Source organism: Saccopteryx leptura, chromosome 13 (genome assembly GCF_036850995.1).
Source record: "Saccopteryx leptura isolate mSacLep1 chromosome 13, mSacLep1_pri_phased_curated, whole genome shotgun sequence".
Taxonomy (NCBI): Eukaryota; Metazoa; Chordata; class Mammalia; order Chiroptera; family Emballonuridae; genus Saccopteryx; species Saccopteryx leptura.
In genome coordinates this window covers 22,284,017-22,301,080 of record NC_089515.1, presented here as the reverse complement: position 1 = coordinate 22,301,080, position 17,064 = coordinate 22,284,017, and the positions used below count along the sequence as shown (strand labels likewise).

Here is a 17,064-nt window from a genome sequence, read left to right as displayed (position 1 = left end):
GCAGGCATCCTTCTCGTCCCCTACCCTACACTCATGGCAGTCTCTTCCTCCTACATATGTCTTAGTTCATGCCACTCTCATGGACCTAAAAGGAGTCAGGTCCAAACTCCAATTTTTTTTTTTTCTCAACTGTATTGATCTTTCTTTGGCTTCTGCAAAAATCTTCATTCACTACTTTTCTGCCATTGGCCCTAACTCATTTTTCTATTCCTAGCACTTTTTCTTCTGATTGGTTATCACTAATGTGAGTCACTCCCAGTTCATGTTCCCTAAAACTAGAATTTTTGGAGATATTGAAAATGTATACAGAATGTATTTATATGTCCTGCAATGCTTTTGGAAAGGACTGGCAAGTGGTGGGGGGGGGGGAGAAAATGGGGTATGATGGTTCTGATCCTTGGCTCTGGGAGGAATGGCTGGATTCAAACCCCATCCCTTCTCTCACCAGCCAGGTGAAGAGGGGAGCAGCTTACAGGGGAGGTTAAGCCACCTGCCTTATTGGATTCCTAATTTTGCTGCTGTATGACTTTCAGCAAATTGCTTAAGCTCTCAATGCCTAATTTTGCCCTTGTACAATGTGGAGAAAGAATTGTTCCTGACTTATAATATTGATGTGAGGATTAAGTGAGATCAGCATTTGCATTTAAAACAGTGACTTACACACAGTATTCTCCATATCTATGAGTTGTTATTATCATGTAATTTAGGCCCATTAATTAATTTCTCTTATTATCTCCATTTTACTAAGGATGAAAATTAGATGGATGGTACTTTCCTTAAAGACTCATTGGGAGGATTAAGAAAAGGATTGTGAAACAACAAACACAATGACTGACATGTGAATGGTCTTAACACCCGTTTACATTTATTGTTATTATTGTATGCACTTCCCCGAACATTTCTACAGGTTTATCCCTTACCACTTGTATTTTCTTGCATTCTGTATCATGTGTACCTTTCCTTACATTAGGTTTTTACCAATGGGAACTTGTTGAGGATTTAACATTAGGGACAGGATTGATTCTATCTGGTGATTGTAAGCTAGTGTCCTGGTGAGATGGTGTGGTCCAGAATTGCAGTAGTCATCAGTGTTAGGACAAGTAAAGAAGTGAGAAATCACTGCCTGCTTATTTTTTCTGCTTCATGAGTATGGGAAACACTGAGTCCAGGCATCCAATAAATGTGTCCAGCTAAAGCAGTAGTTCTCATCTGGGTCCGATTTTGCCCCTATGGGATGGTTGTCAATGTCTAGAGACACTTTTGGTTATCAGAACTTTAGGGATACTCTTAGCCCTATTGTTTACTCTGTAGATGACCCTAACCTTGAGTTGTGTGTGGTAGTAAATATTGAGAAGAAATAATGAATCTCTGTCCTTAGGAAGCTCACTGTCTGATAGGTAGATTATTAATACAAATTATTCTATTTTGTTTAAATAAGTAAATATACAAACATACCCATATACAAAGATATGCTATGGGGTTATGTGATAAGTAGTCTGAAAGTTGAAACCACAAAAAGCCCCAAAGAGCCAATCTTGTAAAAGAAGAACAACATTGGTGGTATATTATGCTCCCTGATTTCAAATTGTGCTACAAAGCTGTAGGAATCAAAACAGTATGGCACTGGCCCCAAAAATAGACACATAAATCAAAGTAACAAAATTAGAAATAGGCCTTGGCCAGCTGGTTCTGCAGGAGAGCATCAACCTGGTGTGTGGAAGTCCTGGGTTCAATTCCCGGCCAGGGCACACAGGAGAAGCGCCCATCTGCTTCTCCACCCCTCTACCTCTCCTTCCTCTCTGTCTCTCTCTTCCCCTCCCACAGCCAAGGCTCTATTGGAGCAAAGTTGGCCCAGGCACTGAGGATGACTCCATGGCCTCTGCCTCAGACACTAGAATGGCTCTGGTTGTAACGGGGCAATGGCCCAGATGGGCAGAGCATCTCCCTCTAGTGGGCATGCCAGATGGATCCCAGTCAGGCATATGTGGGAGTCTGTCTGTCTGCCTCCCTGCTTCTCACTTCAGAAAATACAAAAAAAAATTATAAATAAAATCATAGTTAGATGGTCAATTAATATATAATGAAAGGCCAACAATATACAATGGTGAAAAGGCAGTATGGTGTTGGAAAATTGGACAGTTATATGCAAGAAAAATGAGATTAGACCACTTTCTTGCACAATATACCAAAATAATCTCAAATGGATTAACGATTTTCATATAAGACCTGAAACCTTAAAACCCTTAGATTAAAAAATAGGGCAGCTCACTCTTTGATATCAGTCTTAGCAATCTTATTTTGGATATAACTCCTTGGGTAAAGGCAACAAAAACAAAACTAAATAAATAAAGCTACATCAAACTAAAAATCTTTTGTACAGTGGAGAAAACCATTAGCCAAATTAATAGATAACCTACTGAGTGAAAGAAAATCTTTACAAATGATATATTTAATTCTGGATTATATAGAAAAATACATATAGAACTCATACAATTCAATATCCAAAACACAATCCAGTTGAAACTGGGTGGAGGAGCTGCATAGACATTTAAAGAAGACATAGAGATGGCCAATGACTAGAAGATGCTCAACACCACTAATCATCAGAAATACCCATCAAAACCACAATGAGATGTCACCTCATATATGTCAGAATGGCTGTTGTAAAAAGACAACAAACAAGAAGGGCTTGCAAGGACGTAGAGAAGAGGGAACCCTTATAGGCTGTTGGTGGGATTGTGAACTAGTAGTCACCTTAGAATACAATATGGAGGGTCCTTGAAAGTTAGAAATAGGACTACTGTAGGAGCCAGCAATTCCACTTCTGGCTATTTATCCAAAGATCAAAATCAATCATTTGAAAAGACATATGCACCCTTATATTAATTGCAGCACTGTTTACAATAGCCAAGATACAGAGACAACCTAGGTGTCCATCGATAGATAGATTTTTAGGTAGATGAAAAGGAGTGAGTAATCCTGGATAAGGGAACTGTTGTAGTGCTTGTTTGATTGGCATTGTTTGCCTTGCTTTAAGCTTGTAAGAGGCAAGGACTTTTCTTGTTTTGCTATAGAACATAATACTTGATCACAACTAGACTTGGTCATTAGGGTTTTAATTTTGTCCATGTTACCCTGACAGTGACCTTGGGAGAGGATAGCAAAATAATACCCGAGAAGGCTCTACTTCTGAGAATACCAACTTGCTTATAAATAAATAGGGAGGCTGTGGCACAGAAAAGATGTTTATTTAGTATCTTCTGGTGCCTGCCCTCAGCCCTTTGTGTGTCTGGTCTCAATTGAGTTTCACATTGAAATTTTGGCATTAACATGGATAGATTGGATTGTTTATTGATTTAGTAGTTCAGTAGCATGTAATATATACTAGGTACACATATGTCAAGAATTTAGAGATAAACAGACAGGATTCTACTTCTTTAAAGTTTATATCCACGTAGGGAAGACACAGAACTGCACTTATGTAGGTGATATGTGAAGCGGTGGTCCTCAAACTTGGCTCTGCTTGGAAACCTCCTGGGAGATTTAAAAAAATATTGATGCCTTGATCTTACCAGCAAAGGTTTCAACTTCATTGTTTTCAGAGGGAGCCCAGGCATCCAGAGATTTCAAAGCTTCCCCGGTGGCTCTCACGAGCAGCCAGGTTTGAGGACCACCGAGGTGAAGATACTATGGGAGCCGGGGGGTGAGGGATGGAAAGCCTGCTAAAGGGGTGAGGCCACAGGAGCTTGAAGAAAGGGGGAGAGGTAGTTGGAGAAGAAAGGGGACAGGAACAGGATGAGACAGAGAGGATGTCGCAAGCAAAAGGGAGAAGAGCCCACGAGGAGAGGAACAGCTTTTGGCTGAGAAAGCCATAAGTTTCTCTAGTTCTAGCCTAGTCCCTGTGTCACCTTAGGTAAACATCAACTTCTCTCTGCCTCAGTTTCTCATTCAGTCATATATAACTAATGATACCTGCTCTCTTTACCTTAGGTGTTTGTCATTAGGGTCAAATGATGTGAGGAAAAATTAAAAGTATGTTAATGATCATTGGGAAAAAAATCAGGTATTAGAGTAAGGCCTCATTTATTCAGATTCTTTTTTTTTTTTTTTTTTTTTTTTTTTTTTTGTATTTTTCTGAAGTTGGAAACGGGGAGGCAATCAGACAGACTCCCACATGCGCCCGACCAGGATCCACCTGGCATGCCCACCAGGGGATGCTCCACCCTTCTGGGGTGTCGCTCTGTTGCAACCAGAGCCATTCTAGCGCCTGAGGCAGAGGCCATAGAGCCATCCTCAGCGCCCGGGCAAATTTGCTCCAACGGAGCCCTGGCTGCAGGAGGGGAAGAGAGACAGAGAAGATGGAGAGGGGGAGGGGTGGAGAAGCAGATGGGCGCCTCTCCTGTGTGCCCTGGCTGGGAATCGAACCCAGGACTCCTGCACGCCAGGCCGACGCTCTACCACTGAGCAAACTGGCCAGGGCCTATTCGGATTCTTTGGAAAGAAAAGTGTTTTATATCAATGCATTTTTTAAGTCACTGAAGTTTAAACATTCAAAACATAATCATTTTATTGCAACAAAACTTACTATATTTTTCCCAATATACATCATTTGTAATCCTAGTCTCTAACACAGAGTGCACTGGCCCCGTTACCCCCTGATTCCTGTTTTCTATGCTTTCAGCCACCCAGCATTGGTGTCTGATACTGATGCTATAATGCAGAAGTGGCCTCAGGACCATTGAGAAGTATAGAGATTTGTGGTGTGGAAGATTGGGTTTTGAGATCTTAGGTCTGTTTTCCATAGACTTTCTGTTTCTCTTGCCATCTAGGTATCAGCTGTTGATTCACACCATTTTTAAAATCTATGTTTTCTTTCTAACTTGCTACTTCTTACCTATTGAGCACCGGAAGACCAGAGAGACAATCTTGGAATGATGTCTAAAATAAGAGTAAACAGACTATGAGTAAGAGCTCGCTAGAGAGTGGATTATGTGATTTCTTTGTGCGTGAATGTTTTCATGTCTCTTGCCTTTCTTTAGTGGATGTTCTGGGTCTTACACTTGGACTGGGATGTCTCATGCAGGAGAAGACCAACTGGGCTTTATGTGTGGAAGGTCTGAGGTTCAGGAGGATGAGTTTGTAAGGACCCTCAGCCTTCCTTTGAAATATTGACCTTTAAGGTTTCCCATTCTGATCATCAGGTCAATTCTGACTCATCTCATCTGGCCAGATTATGAATATTAGTCACCAAACATTTATTGTTTGCAAGGCAAGAGGAAGGGAGGGTAGACCACATCTCTCAGGAGGGTAACAGTGCCTGAAAGCAAACAGCCAGGACTGACTAAAGGCGATCTACCCTCTGCAGGGGACAGAACGTGGTAGGAAGGCGCACAGTCGGTGGCAGGGCAGAGAAGCAGGGTGTGGTGAACCATGGGGGAGAAAGGACTTCGTAGAAGGTGTGAGGTGCTGGAGAAGGGGCCGGAACAGAGATTTAGACCAGCATTACTGTAGAGTCACCAAGTCTCTGACTTCACTCCAGGACTCATGTGTTGTGACCTTTGTAAGTGACAGATACTTGAGGCCGGGGTCCACCCGTGGCCTTATTCTGTGGGTCTCCATGGTGTAGGACAGGCTCACTTGAGAAGATGACTTTACCAGTCGTTACACTGCATGGTTCCCATGTGTTGTCTGCCCTCCTGTGGTCACTGAGCTTCTGTCTCCCTTCCTTCCCCAGGTCTGTGGCTGGACTGGACAAGGAGGCGGACCTGGTGCACATGGAGGTGCGGACCAGCGATGGATGTGAGTGCTGCCTCCCCAGGCTGGGCCCAGGCAGATCCGCCTGCAGCTCTCTCTCCCCCAATTGGCCTTGTAATGGATTGGGAGCATGCAAAGCCCTGAGCTCCGTGGCTTCCCCATCCATCCTTATTTCCCAGAGTGGGGAGAGGCCTCTGATCCCAAGGGAGCCATTTCATTGAACTAAACCCTCTGGAATGAGTATTCAGGGGATGTGAGTTAATGTGATGAATTTTGAGGCTCCTATTAATAATTTCTTGGAATCCCCAGTGTAATTCGAATAGGGATGTCCATGGCTCATCGTCATATTTTTCACGAATTGCAGGAGTTACTCGCTTTAAAAAACAAACCCTTCGTAGAGTCAAGCTTACCCCCAAAAAGTAACTGATCAATTATTTGCAAAACCGTTTATTTATTCATTCCACAACTATCTAGAGGTGGCCTACTATGTGCCAGGCATTATTCTAGGCCCTGGGGACACAGGGAGCACAAGACCTATGTTGTCCTTACAAGCGAGCTGCAAAACCCCAAGGTTTTGAACACGTGAGCCCTTTGTACACTGTGCATCTATGTTCATCTTACACAGATTTGACTGATGAAGTCTCATTTTGCAGTACCTTAACCATTTACTCTTCCCAGAGTTGATCACATTTATAGGGCTCTTCCCTAGTCAAGAAAAATAAAATCAAATTATGCAAAAATATGTAAAATATATGATGTATGTGAAATAGATACAATATAATTAGCATATATCCTGGTTCAGAAATTGAGCCAGATGATCTATGAACATAGTGGTGACCTAAGTATGCAGTCAAACAGGCACCTGCTGGTGAGTTGGGGTCCTGGGTTCTGCTGCCCGTTTACATGGAGACCAGGGGAAAGCCCGCTAAGCTCTCTGTGTTCTGACTTCCTTTATTATCTGAGAATACTCAGCCTTGCCCTGCCCACTGCACGGGGTTACTGGCTGACCAAATGGAGAGGAATGTTATAGAAATTATAAAAAGCTGTGCAAATGTAAGGAGAATCTGTTTTTGATGTGGCTGGAGGTGCCAGCATGTTATTCAGAATACATGAAGTAAAAATTCATGTGTTTTGTCTAAACATATGTTTTCTGAGGCCAGATGGATGTCAGAAACCTGAATTTGGGGTAATCTATTTTCTTGGCTTTATTATTTGTAAAGAGGCAGCAATCAGCATTAGTATATGGCTGGTGCTTTGCCTAGTCCTTTATTTTCTTTCTTTTTTTCTTTCTCTGTGGCAGGCAAGGGTGAGGAATACTCACACTCTTTCATATTTTTATTTTAATAAAAGAGAAATAGGACTATTTAAAACTAAAGGAGATAATGTCACATTTAAATTCACTGATCATAAGGGTGACAAACTGGATTGAAAATTATATTATCTGACTGTTACTGCTGAGGAAAAAACAACTGAGAGAAGATGGCTCACCATCCAGTTTTCTAGACATCCCTGGCCTTAGCTTTACTTCCCATGTCAACCTTTTTTTTTTCTTTCTTTCTTTATTTTAGTGAAAGAGAGAGAGGGAGAGAGGAATAGACATGAAGGGAGAGAGATGAGAAGCATCGACTCATAGTTGCAGCACCTTAGTTGTTCATTGATTGCTTTCTCATATGTGCCTTGACTGGGGACCTACAGCAGAGCAAGTGACTTCTTGCTCAAGCCAGTGACCTTGGGCTCAAGCCAGCAACCATGAGGTCATATCTATAATCCCATGCTAATGCCAGTGACCTGTGCTCAAGCTGGATGTGCCTGTGCTCAAGCCAGTGACCTCAGGGTTTTGAATTTGGGTCTTCAGTGTCCCAGGCTAATGCTCTATCCACTGTGCCACTGTATCCACTGTGACATGGTCAGGCCCATGTCAACCTCTTAAAGCCATATGTGTGATCTATGCTGGCTAGAGTTGGAAGAAACTTTATAAGACTATCTGCTCTCCTACTTAGTGTAGTAATACTTTTCCCTAAAACCGCTGTGTGTCCTTTGGTCCCATGAGCTTAGGTTTAAGAGGCACACTTGGCCACTGCAGGGCAGCTCCTATGGGTTTTTTGTTTTGTTTTGTGTTTTTTTAAAGGTAATTTCTTACATTAAGCTTGAACTTATTTTTTGAACATTTAAGAATTCTGATCCAAATTTGGATAAGACCAATGGTACAGGAGTTCTGTGAAGTTTTATGAGATTAAAAAGCAAAACATTTTCTCATCTATATCAAGAATTGAAAAATGTAGACAGAAATATAAGAGGATAAAAATCATGTGCCACATTTTGATTAAAGGATAATATATCATATATTAATTCTGTTGTAGGTTTTTAAAAATCAGCTCTTCAATAGTTAAAAGAGTCTTCTCTAAGCTAGTCAACTTTTTCTAACCTACCTTTATTTAGAAAGTCCACATAACATCACTGCATGAGCCTAAGGATATTTCATCTTACATACCCGAATGAAATGCATGCCAGTCTTTTGCTTTCTTACACTTATACATACCCACACAATTTTATCTTTTGATCATCACAAAAAGGCACAATGTGTATTCTATATCCTTTTTTTCCTCATGTGATAGCTTGGTCTCATATTTACCCAGATTCACACAGCTACCATGGTGATAAAATAAAAACTAGAACACAAAACTGTCAATACACTACAGATAGAAGGGAATTTCTGATAAAGGGCTTCTTCAAAGATTTATAACTAACATCATCCTTAATGATGACACTGTTCTGCCCTAATGGACTGAATAAGGCAGGAATGTTACTATGTTTACTCTTACTTTGCCACATCTCTTCGGCATCATGCTGATAGTCCCAGCCAGTGCAATAAAGGAAGAAAAATGAAATGTAGTTGATTCAGATTGCAAAGGAAAAAATGAAACTGTTGCTATTCTAATTGACATGATTGTCTATGTAGTATATCATAGGAATCTACCAAAATAGCTTTTAGAACTAATAAGTTGTTTGAGAAAGTTTGCAAAATACAACAAATTTAAGTGGAGGGAGAATATGTTTTGTAACAAGTAGTCTTAGAAAATAATGGGCAATCATAAGGGGGGGAAGTGAATGTCGACCTATGAGTCATAATTTACACAAAATTTAACATAAAATGGATCAGAGTCTTAATGTTAAATAAAAAAATTATGAAACTTTTAGAAGAAAATATAGAAGAAAATCTTTATGACCTTGGATTGACACTGAGAGCAAAATTGATAAAATAAAGAATTGGTAAATTGAGACTGCATCAAAATTTAAAACTTTTGCTATTCAGAAGATATAATAAAGACAGTGGAGAACATATTTTCAAATGATACATGCAACAAAGGACTTACAGCCAGAACATATAAAGAACTTTCATTATATAGTAATAAGTAACAATCCAATTTTAAAAAATGGCCAAAAATTTGAAAAGTTTATACCAAAGATGATATAAGGATGAAAAGTTCATGAAGTGATGTTCAACATCATTAGACATTAGGAAAATGAAAATTAAAGCCATAATGAGGTATCGTTACAGACTTATTGGCATTGCTAAAATAAACAAGCTGACAATACTAAGTGCTGACAGGAATGTGAAGCAACTGGAACTCTCAGACATTGCTGGTAAGAAGGCAAAATGGTACGATCACTCTGGAAAATTATTTGGCAGTTTCTTATAAAGTTATACACACCCTAGGATTCAGCATATTTACCCTAAAGAAATAAAAGTTATATTCACACAAAAAAACCCAATACAGGCCCTGGCTGGTTGGCTCAGCGGTAGAGCGTCGGCCTGGTGTGCGGGGGACCCAGGTTCGATTCCCAGCCAGGGCACATAGGAGAAGCGCCCATTTGCTTCTCCACCCGCCCCCTCCTCTCTGTTTCTCTCTTCCCCTCCCGCAGCCAAGGCTCCATTAGAGCAAAGATGGCCCAGGTGCTGGGGATGGCTCATTGGCCTCTACCCCAGGCGCTAGAGTGGCTCTGGTCGTGGCAGAGCGATGCCCCGGAGGGGCAGAGCATCGCCCCCTGGTGGGCAGAGCATCGCCCCTGGTGGGCGTGCTGGGTGGATCCCACTCGGGCGCATGCGGGAGTCTGTCTGACTGTCTTTCCCCGTTTCCAGCTTCAGAAAAATACAAAACAAACAAACAAACAAAACAAAAAACAAAAAACCCAATACATAAATGTCTGTAGCAAATTTATTAATAATCACTCAAAACTGGAAGCAACCTAAAGCATATCTATAAATAAAATAGAATAGTATTCAGCACCTTCAATACATGCAACAACATGGCTGAATTTCAAAGGCATTATGTTGAGTGATATTAGCTAATCTCAAAAAGTTACATACGATAGGATTTTATTTACACAATATTATGGGAAATGTAAAACTATAAGGATAGAGAATACATTTGATGTGGTAGCAGAATGAGGAAATTTTTTAAGGTGATGTAATTTTTCCATAACATGATCATGGTGGTTGTTATATTAATCTATACGTCTGCTAAACCTTTAGAACTATGTGCCAAAAAAAAAAAAACAACAAAAAAAAAACTGTTTGTAAACTGAAAAAAATAACTGTTTTAAAATATAACTAAAATAAAATCTGTGGTAAGAAAAACTAGAATGCACTGTTCTTGGCTTTTAGTTCTATAGAATTTCTTACCTTTCTTCATTATTAATTAAGTAAGCCATTTAGTTACTTTATATCCAATGTTTATCTAAGATCTACATAGCTGCTACTGAGGAGACATGCAGGTGAATGCAATATCATCTCTGTGCTCAATGAGCTTGTAGACTTGTGAGGGAGACAGAGAATTATTCAAATGATACCAGCGCAAATCTCAGCTCTGCCACTTCCTAGAATGGCAGGATTCAGGCAGATTATTTCATTGTTCTGTGCTTTGGTTTCCTCACCTATGAAATAGGGATGATAATACATAATTGTGTTGTTGCAGTGTTTTTTACATTCTTGCAATAATCAGCTAACGCATGTGTTTCCTGCAACACCTCACAACACAGAGTGAGCATTAAAAAATCCTACTTATTGTCAATACCATCATCATGATCATGATCATCATCATCGTTATCATCATCACCATCATCACCTACCTAGTCATTATACTCAAGATCGGCTTGTTTGGCAAGTAGAGTAGAAAGAGCCCTGAATGGAGTCAAGGTTGCTATGATCTCTAAATGTCTATAACTTCCAGTTACCCCCTCCCCCTCATACCCTTAGAAGGCAGAGACACTAGAATGCTTCTATGGGCTATTAGAAGTTTTACCAAACTCTAAATCAGGGGTCCCCAAACTTTTTACACAGGGGGCCAGTTCACTGTCCCTCAGACCATTGGAGGGCCGGACTATAAAAAAAAAACAAACTATGAACAAATCCCTGTGCACACTGCACATATCTTATTTTAAAGTAAAAAAACAAAACGGGAACAATACAATATTTAAAATAAAGATCAAGTAAATTTAAATCAACAATCTGACCAGTATTTCAATGGGAACTATGAGCCTGCTTTTGGCTAATGAGATGGTCAATGTCCGGTTCCATATTCGTCACTGCTAGCCGTAACAAGTGATATGACGTGCTTCTGGAGCCGTGAGGCATGTGTCCACATCACCAGAAATAGTACTGCATGTGAGCACCCGCATCCTGTGCTCCTCTCACTGACCACCAATGAAAAAGGTGCCCCTTCTGGAAGTGCGGCGGGGGCTGGAAAATGGCCTCAGGAGGCCGCATGTGGCCCACAGGCCATAGTTTGGGGACCCCTGCTCTAAATCCATAAGCACAATAGGAAGGACTGGAAACTATCTTATTTTTCTGGTTTGTTGATTGTGTTTGGTTTAAGAAACTACCATGTCTCAAGTGTGGTCTTAGGGATTTGAGAGATGTCAATGTCCTTTCCTTGCACGATGACTACAAGCAGGTTAGCTCCATTCCCAGCCAAGGAGAAGGAGGTTTATGGAAGCTCAGAATCTTTTTTTTTTTTTTTTTTTTGTATTTTTCTGAAGCTGGAAACGGGGAGAGAGAGTCAGACATGCGCCTGACTGGGATCCACCCGGCACGCCCACCAGGGGGCAACACTCTGCCCACCAGGGGGCGATGCTCTGCCCCTCCGGGGCATCGCTCTGTTGCGACCAGAGCCACTCTAGCGCCTGGGGCAGAGGCCAAGGAGTCATCCCCAGCGCCCGGGCCATCTTTGCTCCAGTGGAGCCTCAGCTGCGGGAGGGGAAGAGAGAGACAGAGAGGAAGGAGAGGGGGAGGGGGTGGAGAAGCAGATGGGCGCTTCTCCTGTGTGCCCTGGCCGGGAATCGAACCTGGGACTTCTGCACGCCAGGCCGACGCTCTACCACTGAGCCAAACGGCCAGGGCAAAGCTAAGAATCTTTTTAGACTTTCCTAGAATCTATTTTTACTTATTTGCATTTGAGAGTTTATATTCTCAGTTAAAATAAATAGCTCCTGGGTATTTCTCTAAGAGAAGACCTGAAGAACTAGATTTACTTTTGTTCACAATTTTAATTCTCTTTTTCAATTTTTGACAATATGTATATTCTCCAAAGAGATGGGAGTTGAGGAAATTATGGAAAGATTTTTTTCTATAAGGTGACAAGAGGCAAGACATTTATGATAGTCTGAATATTTAGTGGTCTCAAAGGCAAAACATAATCACTAGTCACAATATAATTCAACATCACAAAAAAATTCCTAAGCTTTAAATACAATTCAGTTTGGTTTAACCAGCATTTACAAAGGCTTTACAGACTGAGGATAGAAACAACAATTTCTAAGTCTTGATTCCAGTTTCCAAGGAGATGACCCTTGTGTGAAGGTTTGGCAGAGTGAGAAATGCTGGACTTTATGGTGAAACTTATTGATGAAGCTAGGTGAGAAGCTTGCCCTGCTGAGTGGAGAAAGGTAAACTCTGCCTCCCTGTGCTCTACAAACCTCTTAGCAGAGATGCAACCCCTTAAAAGGAGAAGGATAACAGGTTATCTCTCCCATCCTCTCCGCATTCCCTGGTAATCTGACCATCCTTCATCCAGCAGACCTCAAAGCACGTTCATGTGTGAATACCCCATTTCCATCATTTTCCTGGGGTTCTTCCAAGGACAAGAACCAGCCTTATGTTCTCTGCTTCCTACAGTCTCACAGAGTACCTGACACCAGCAACTTCTCTATAAACCTTGAGCCAAAACAAAACGAATAAATCAGTCAGTGTGAAGCCACTGTTTCTCTTCATGAGACCTTTGGTCCATGTGCAAGGTGAGAGGGTGTAGAAACTACACACACTAGGGAGATGGTACCACCTTCATAAGGATCCAGCTAGCAGGACAGCTAGCTGAACCAGGACCAGATATTTCTAAAGTCATCAAACAGATCTCTATTCACAGTGCAGGGAGCAAAGCCTTTGAATGTCTGTTTTCATAAGTGGAGCAGTGGTCACACTAGATCTTTGAAATACATTAGAAAGACAGTTGACATTTAGAAATACATTAATCATGAGGGTGATATGACTTTCAGACATTTAGGAAGTCACTGTCTGATTTTTCCACAGGGACAGGCAGTTGAGATCTTCATCTAATCTGGCCTTTCTAGCTTTGCATTTGTAGGTGTTTCGTAGGAGAGGAGAGAAAATGGAAGTTTGAGAATAAGCATTAATCAAAGTCCACATGTAATTATACAGTGCCTTTAACATTCCCTGAGCAGTTTCTCCTCCCTTTCTCAGGAATCCCCTTCTCCCGTAGAACACTTCTCCATCCAGGCTAAACAAAACGACTGCCTTCTGCTTCAAATCCTGTTTTCCTATTCCAGCTTAGACATCTTTTTTTTATCCCTTGTCTGAACACCCATCACTTAGAGAAAGTAAATGGTGCTGTAAATTCAGAATATGGTTTTACTAGTAGGATCTGTGCTATCATGGGCTTTTGATTTTCCACAATAAAATAAGGCATCAGTTATTAATTGAACGCATGAGAGACACTGAGTGTTAAATCCCCTCCCTTCTTTCTTCATAATAAAAAAAGTGCTAACATGTATTGATCTTTTAAAATTTATCCAACAATGTACTAAGCATTTTTCATACGTAATCTTATATAATCCTGATGACAAACCTCAGAGGCAAGTACTAATCTGTCTGCATCTTACCAATGAAAAGCCGTGCTGCTACTTAGCCAGGGGCAATCAGCAAGAGGCAAGGTCAGGATTCAAACTCCACGCATCCAGGGTCAGGGGGCTGGTTCTCAAGTAACACAGCATCCTCAAGAGATCTGGACATCTACTTATCAGGCATCTGTTATTAAAAAAACCAACAAAAGGCTACCATTATTAAGGCCCATTTGGGGATTTCACATTAGATGATAAATAACCCTCTTTCAGTTTCATCATGGAATCTTTTCCAATTCTATCCAGCCTCATTTGGAGATAATGTTCAGAGTCCAAATTTGAGACCTTTTGCAGATTCAAGGCTTGAGGAAAATGGTGTCCTCTGCTTACCTTTGACACCCAAAGACCCCCGCCATCCTCAGTCACTTTTATCTGGTGGCCGGGTCTGCCTGATGATTTATTCTTCCTGAGCCCCTGCTTTTTTTTTTTTTTTTTTTTGTATCTTTCTGAAGCTGGAAATGGGGAGAGACAGTCAGACAGACTCCCGCATGCGCCCGACCAGGATCCACCCGGCACGCCCACCAGGGGCAACGCTCTGCCCACCAGGGGGTGATGCTCTGCCCCTCCGGGGCGTCGCTCTGCCGTGACCAGAGCCACTCTAGCGCCTAGGGCAGAGGCCAAGGAGCCATCCCCAGCGCCCGGGGCCATCTTTGCTCCAATGGAGCCTTGGCTGCAGGAGGGGAAGAGAGAGACAGAGATGAAGGAGGGGGTGGAGAAGCAAATGGGCGCTTCTCCTATATGCCCTGGCCGGAAATCGAACCCGGGTCCCCCGCACGCCAGGCCGACACTCTACTGCTGAGCCAACCGGCCAGGGTCTGAGCCCCTGCTTTGAAAGGTTCTCACCAGGCAGTGGGTGCCAAGGCACTTATTATCACGCTTCTGTGTTTTGAAAAATAAAAGTGCTAAGACTTCTAATGCATGAGTCCAGCTAAAGACCGCAAGATCCCTGAATTTTATGTGGATTTCAAAAACTCATTTGAGGGCTGCTTTCCTCTTAAATTGGACTTTTTGTTCCATGCTGGGCAGTGGCAAGCAGGGAGAGAGCCAAGAAGTGGGATGAGTTTGGCACAATGGCCCACCCGCCATGGGCCAAGGTAGAGGCAGGTATTGATTTTGTTTGGAGTGGCCTTGAATACACTAGATTCTTTTTTTCAAAGTGTCCAAATGCAAGAGTGAATTGCAAACACGGGAAAATGAGTCTGTAGGAGGGATAACAGATGGCCTCCGTGTGCACCTTTGGTTGCCAGTGTAAGGAGCTTTCTCTTCCCAGTGTAAGAGGCTGGCTGGTGAGAAAGAAGCAGGTTGTCATGTCAACACTCATGGTTTCTTTACACGTATTTACTGCAGCTTTTTACTGGGTTTTTAGTGCTTTCTTTTAAGAGCAAATTATTAAGGCGGTGAAGGGCCAAGGAAATTCCTGGTGGACAGGTGGGCCATGTGCTCAAAGGCACAGCCCAGATAGATGCTTGCCTTCCCTTGTCCTCTCGGCCCGAAGTGGAGAGCCAGCCACCGTTGGCTTCCTTTGTGAACAGAGACGAAGAGGAAGAGACGTGCAGGCTGTCCTTACAGACTGGTGAACAAGCTGGTCTTGCCAATAGGTCAGGGAATGGGGGGAGTGGGTGCACCTCTTCCATGGAGGGGGAGGTAGGGACCAATGACAGAGTAGAGATGGGTGAAGAGTGGCTTCCAGAACTTGTTTGGACTGGAGGCTTCTTTTGTTGGCCTTACAGTATTTGGCCTGTGCCCTATCTTAAATTTAAATTCTTTGTCAATATTTTATTTTTAATTAAGAGAGAGGCTGGGAGTCAGAGACAGACTCCTGTATGTTCCTTAACTGGGATCCCCCTAGCAAGCCCCCTACAGGGCAATGCTCTGCCCATCTGGGCTGCTGCTCCATTGCTTGGTAACTGAGCTATTTTAGCACCTGTGGTGAGGCCATGGAGCCATCCTCAGCACCTGGGTCCAACTTTGCTCAAACCATCCGATCCATGGCTACGGGAGGGTAAGAGAGAGATAGAGAGAACAATGAGGGGGAGGGGTGGAGAAGCAGATGGTTGCTTCTCCTGTGTGCCCTGTGTTCCACATGCTGGGCTGACTCTCTGCCACTGAGCCAACTGGACAGGACCTCAATTTCTTTTTTAAACAGTAAATTTCACATTACAGAAAGTAGGACCATTCTCTTTATTTAGAAACTGAGAACGTCTTATTTCTGCATGTGGATGATGAACTGAAGCAGCTCCGCCTTCCAGAGGCAAGTTGGGCGTCTGACTGCTGTCCCCTCTGCTCTCCAGTGATCTGACCCCGAGGCCATGTGCCAGCTGCCATTCTCATCTTACCCCGGCTCATTTGACATTATTCGCCTGGCTCCTTCGGTACTTGCTTTTGTTAGGCTAGTTGTAAGAGGCCTTCCAGTACGCAGAAAGATGTTTGGGTGTTGTATGCGGGCGCGCAGAACTGTTGGTGGACTGAAGTCGGCAGGGACTCGCTCAGGCTCAGGTTTCAGAATTGCCTCTGGCTTCTTGCCTTGGCCCAGCCTGTCTCCTATGCATCATGCATGCGAACACTAGTTGTGAAATGGATGCCGCAGGCAACGCAGAGGAGCAGGACGTGTCCCGGGCAGGTGGCAGGGATCACAGGGAGAAGAGAGACTCTGGAAGCACTTCAGGTCCAGATTGTCAAGGTTCGGAACCAGCTGTATCATGTGGCATGTGGGAGGAAAAAAAAAAAGAGTTAAGAGGTCTGAGCTGCGGGGCAGATGATAAAACTGTTGACGGAGAGAATGGAACCAATGTCTGATGTGTTTGGATTATGGAGACCAGAGTAAATCGGCTGTGCTCAAATATGGACATTCAAGAAGCAGGGCTAGAACATGTAATGAATTAATTCTCTACTGAAATATGTTTTGTTGTTACAAAAAATCAGCATCATTTATAAATAAGTGTGTGCAATAGCTATAAATAACATGAGTAAGCCACTTCCTAGATAGCAGGTCCTTTTGGAAGAGAAATTTCTGTCTCACTCACTGCTATATTCCTACTACCTAAACAACTTCTAGTACATTCCATGAGCACAAGAAATGCTTGGTAAATCAATCAGTAAATTAATTAATGAAATATC

General features: G+C 42.4%; 1 protein-coding gene across 1 annotated transcript in view; it reads left to right on the top strand.

The window, feature by feature from the left end:
* SORCS3 (sortilin related VPS10 domain containing receptor 3) overlaps nt 1-17,064 on the top strand; it is a 631,295-nt gene that overhangs the window by 455,177 nt on the left and 159,054 nt on the right. Inside the window, exon 6 of the mRNA XM_066355178.1 lies at nt 5,735-5,799. Coding sequence (XP_066211275.1) covers nt 5,735-5,799 — 65 coding nt within the window. The remainder of the gene's footprint in view (nt 1-5,734; nt 5,800-17,064) is intronic.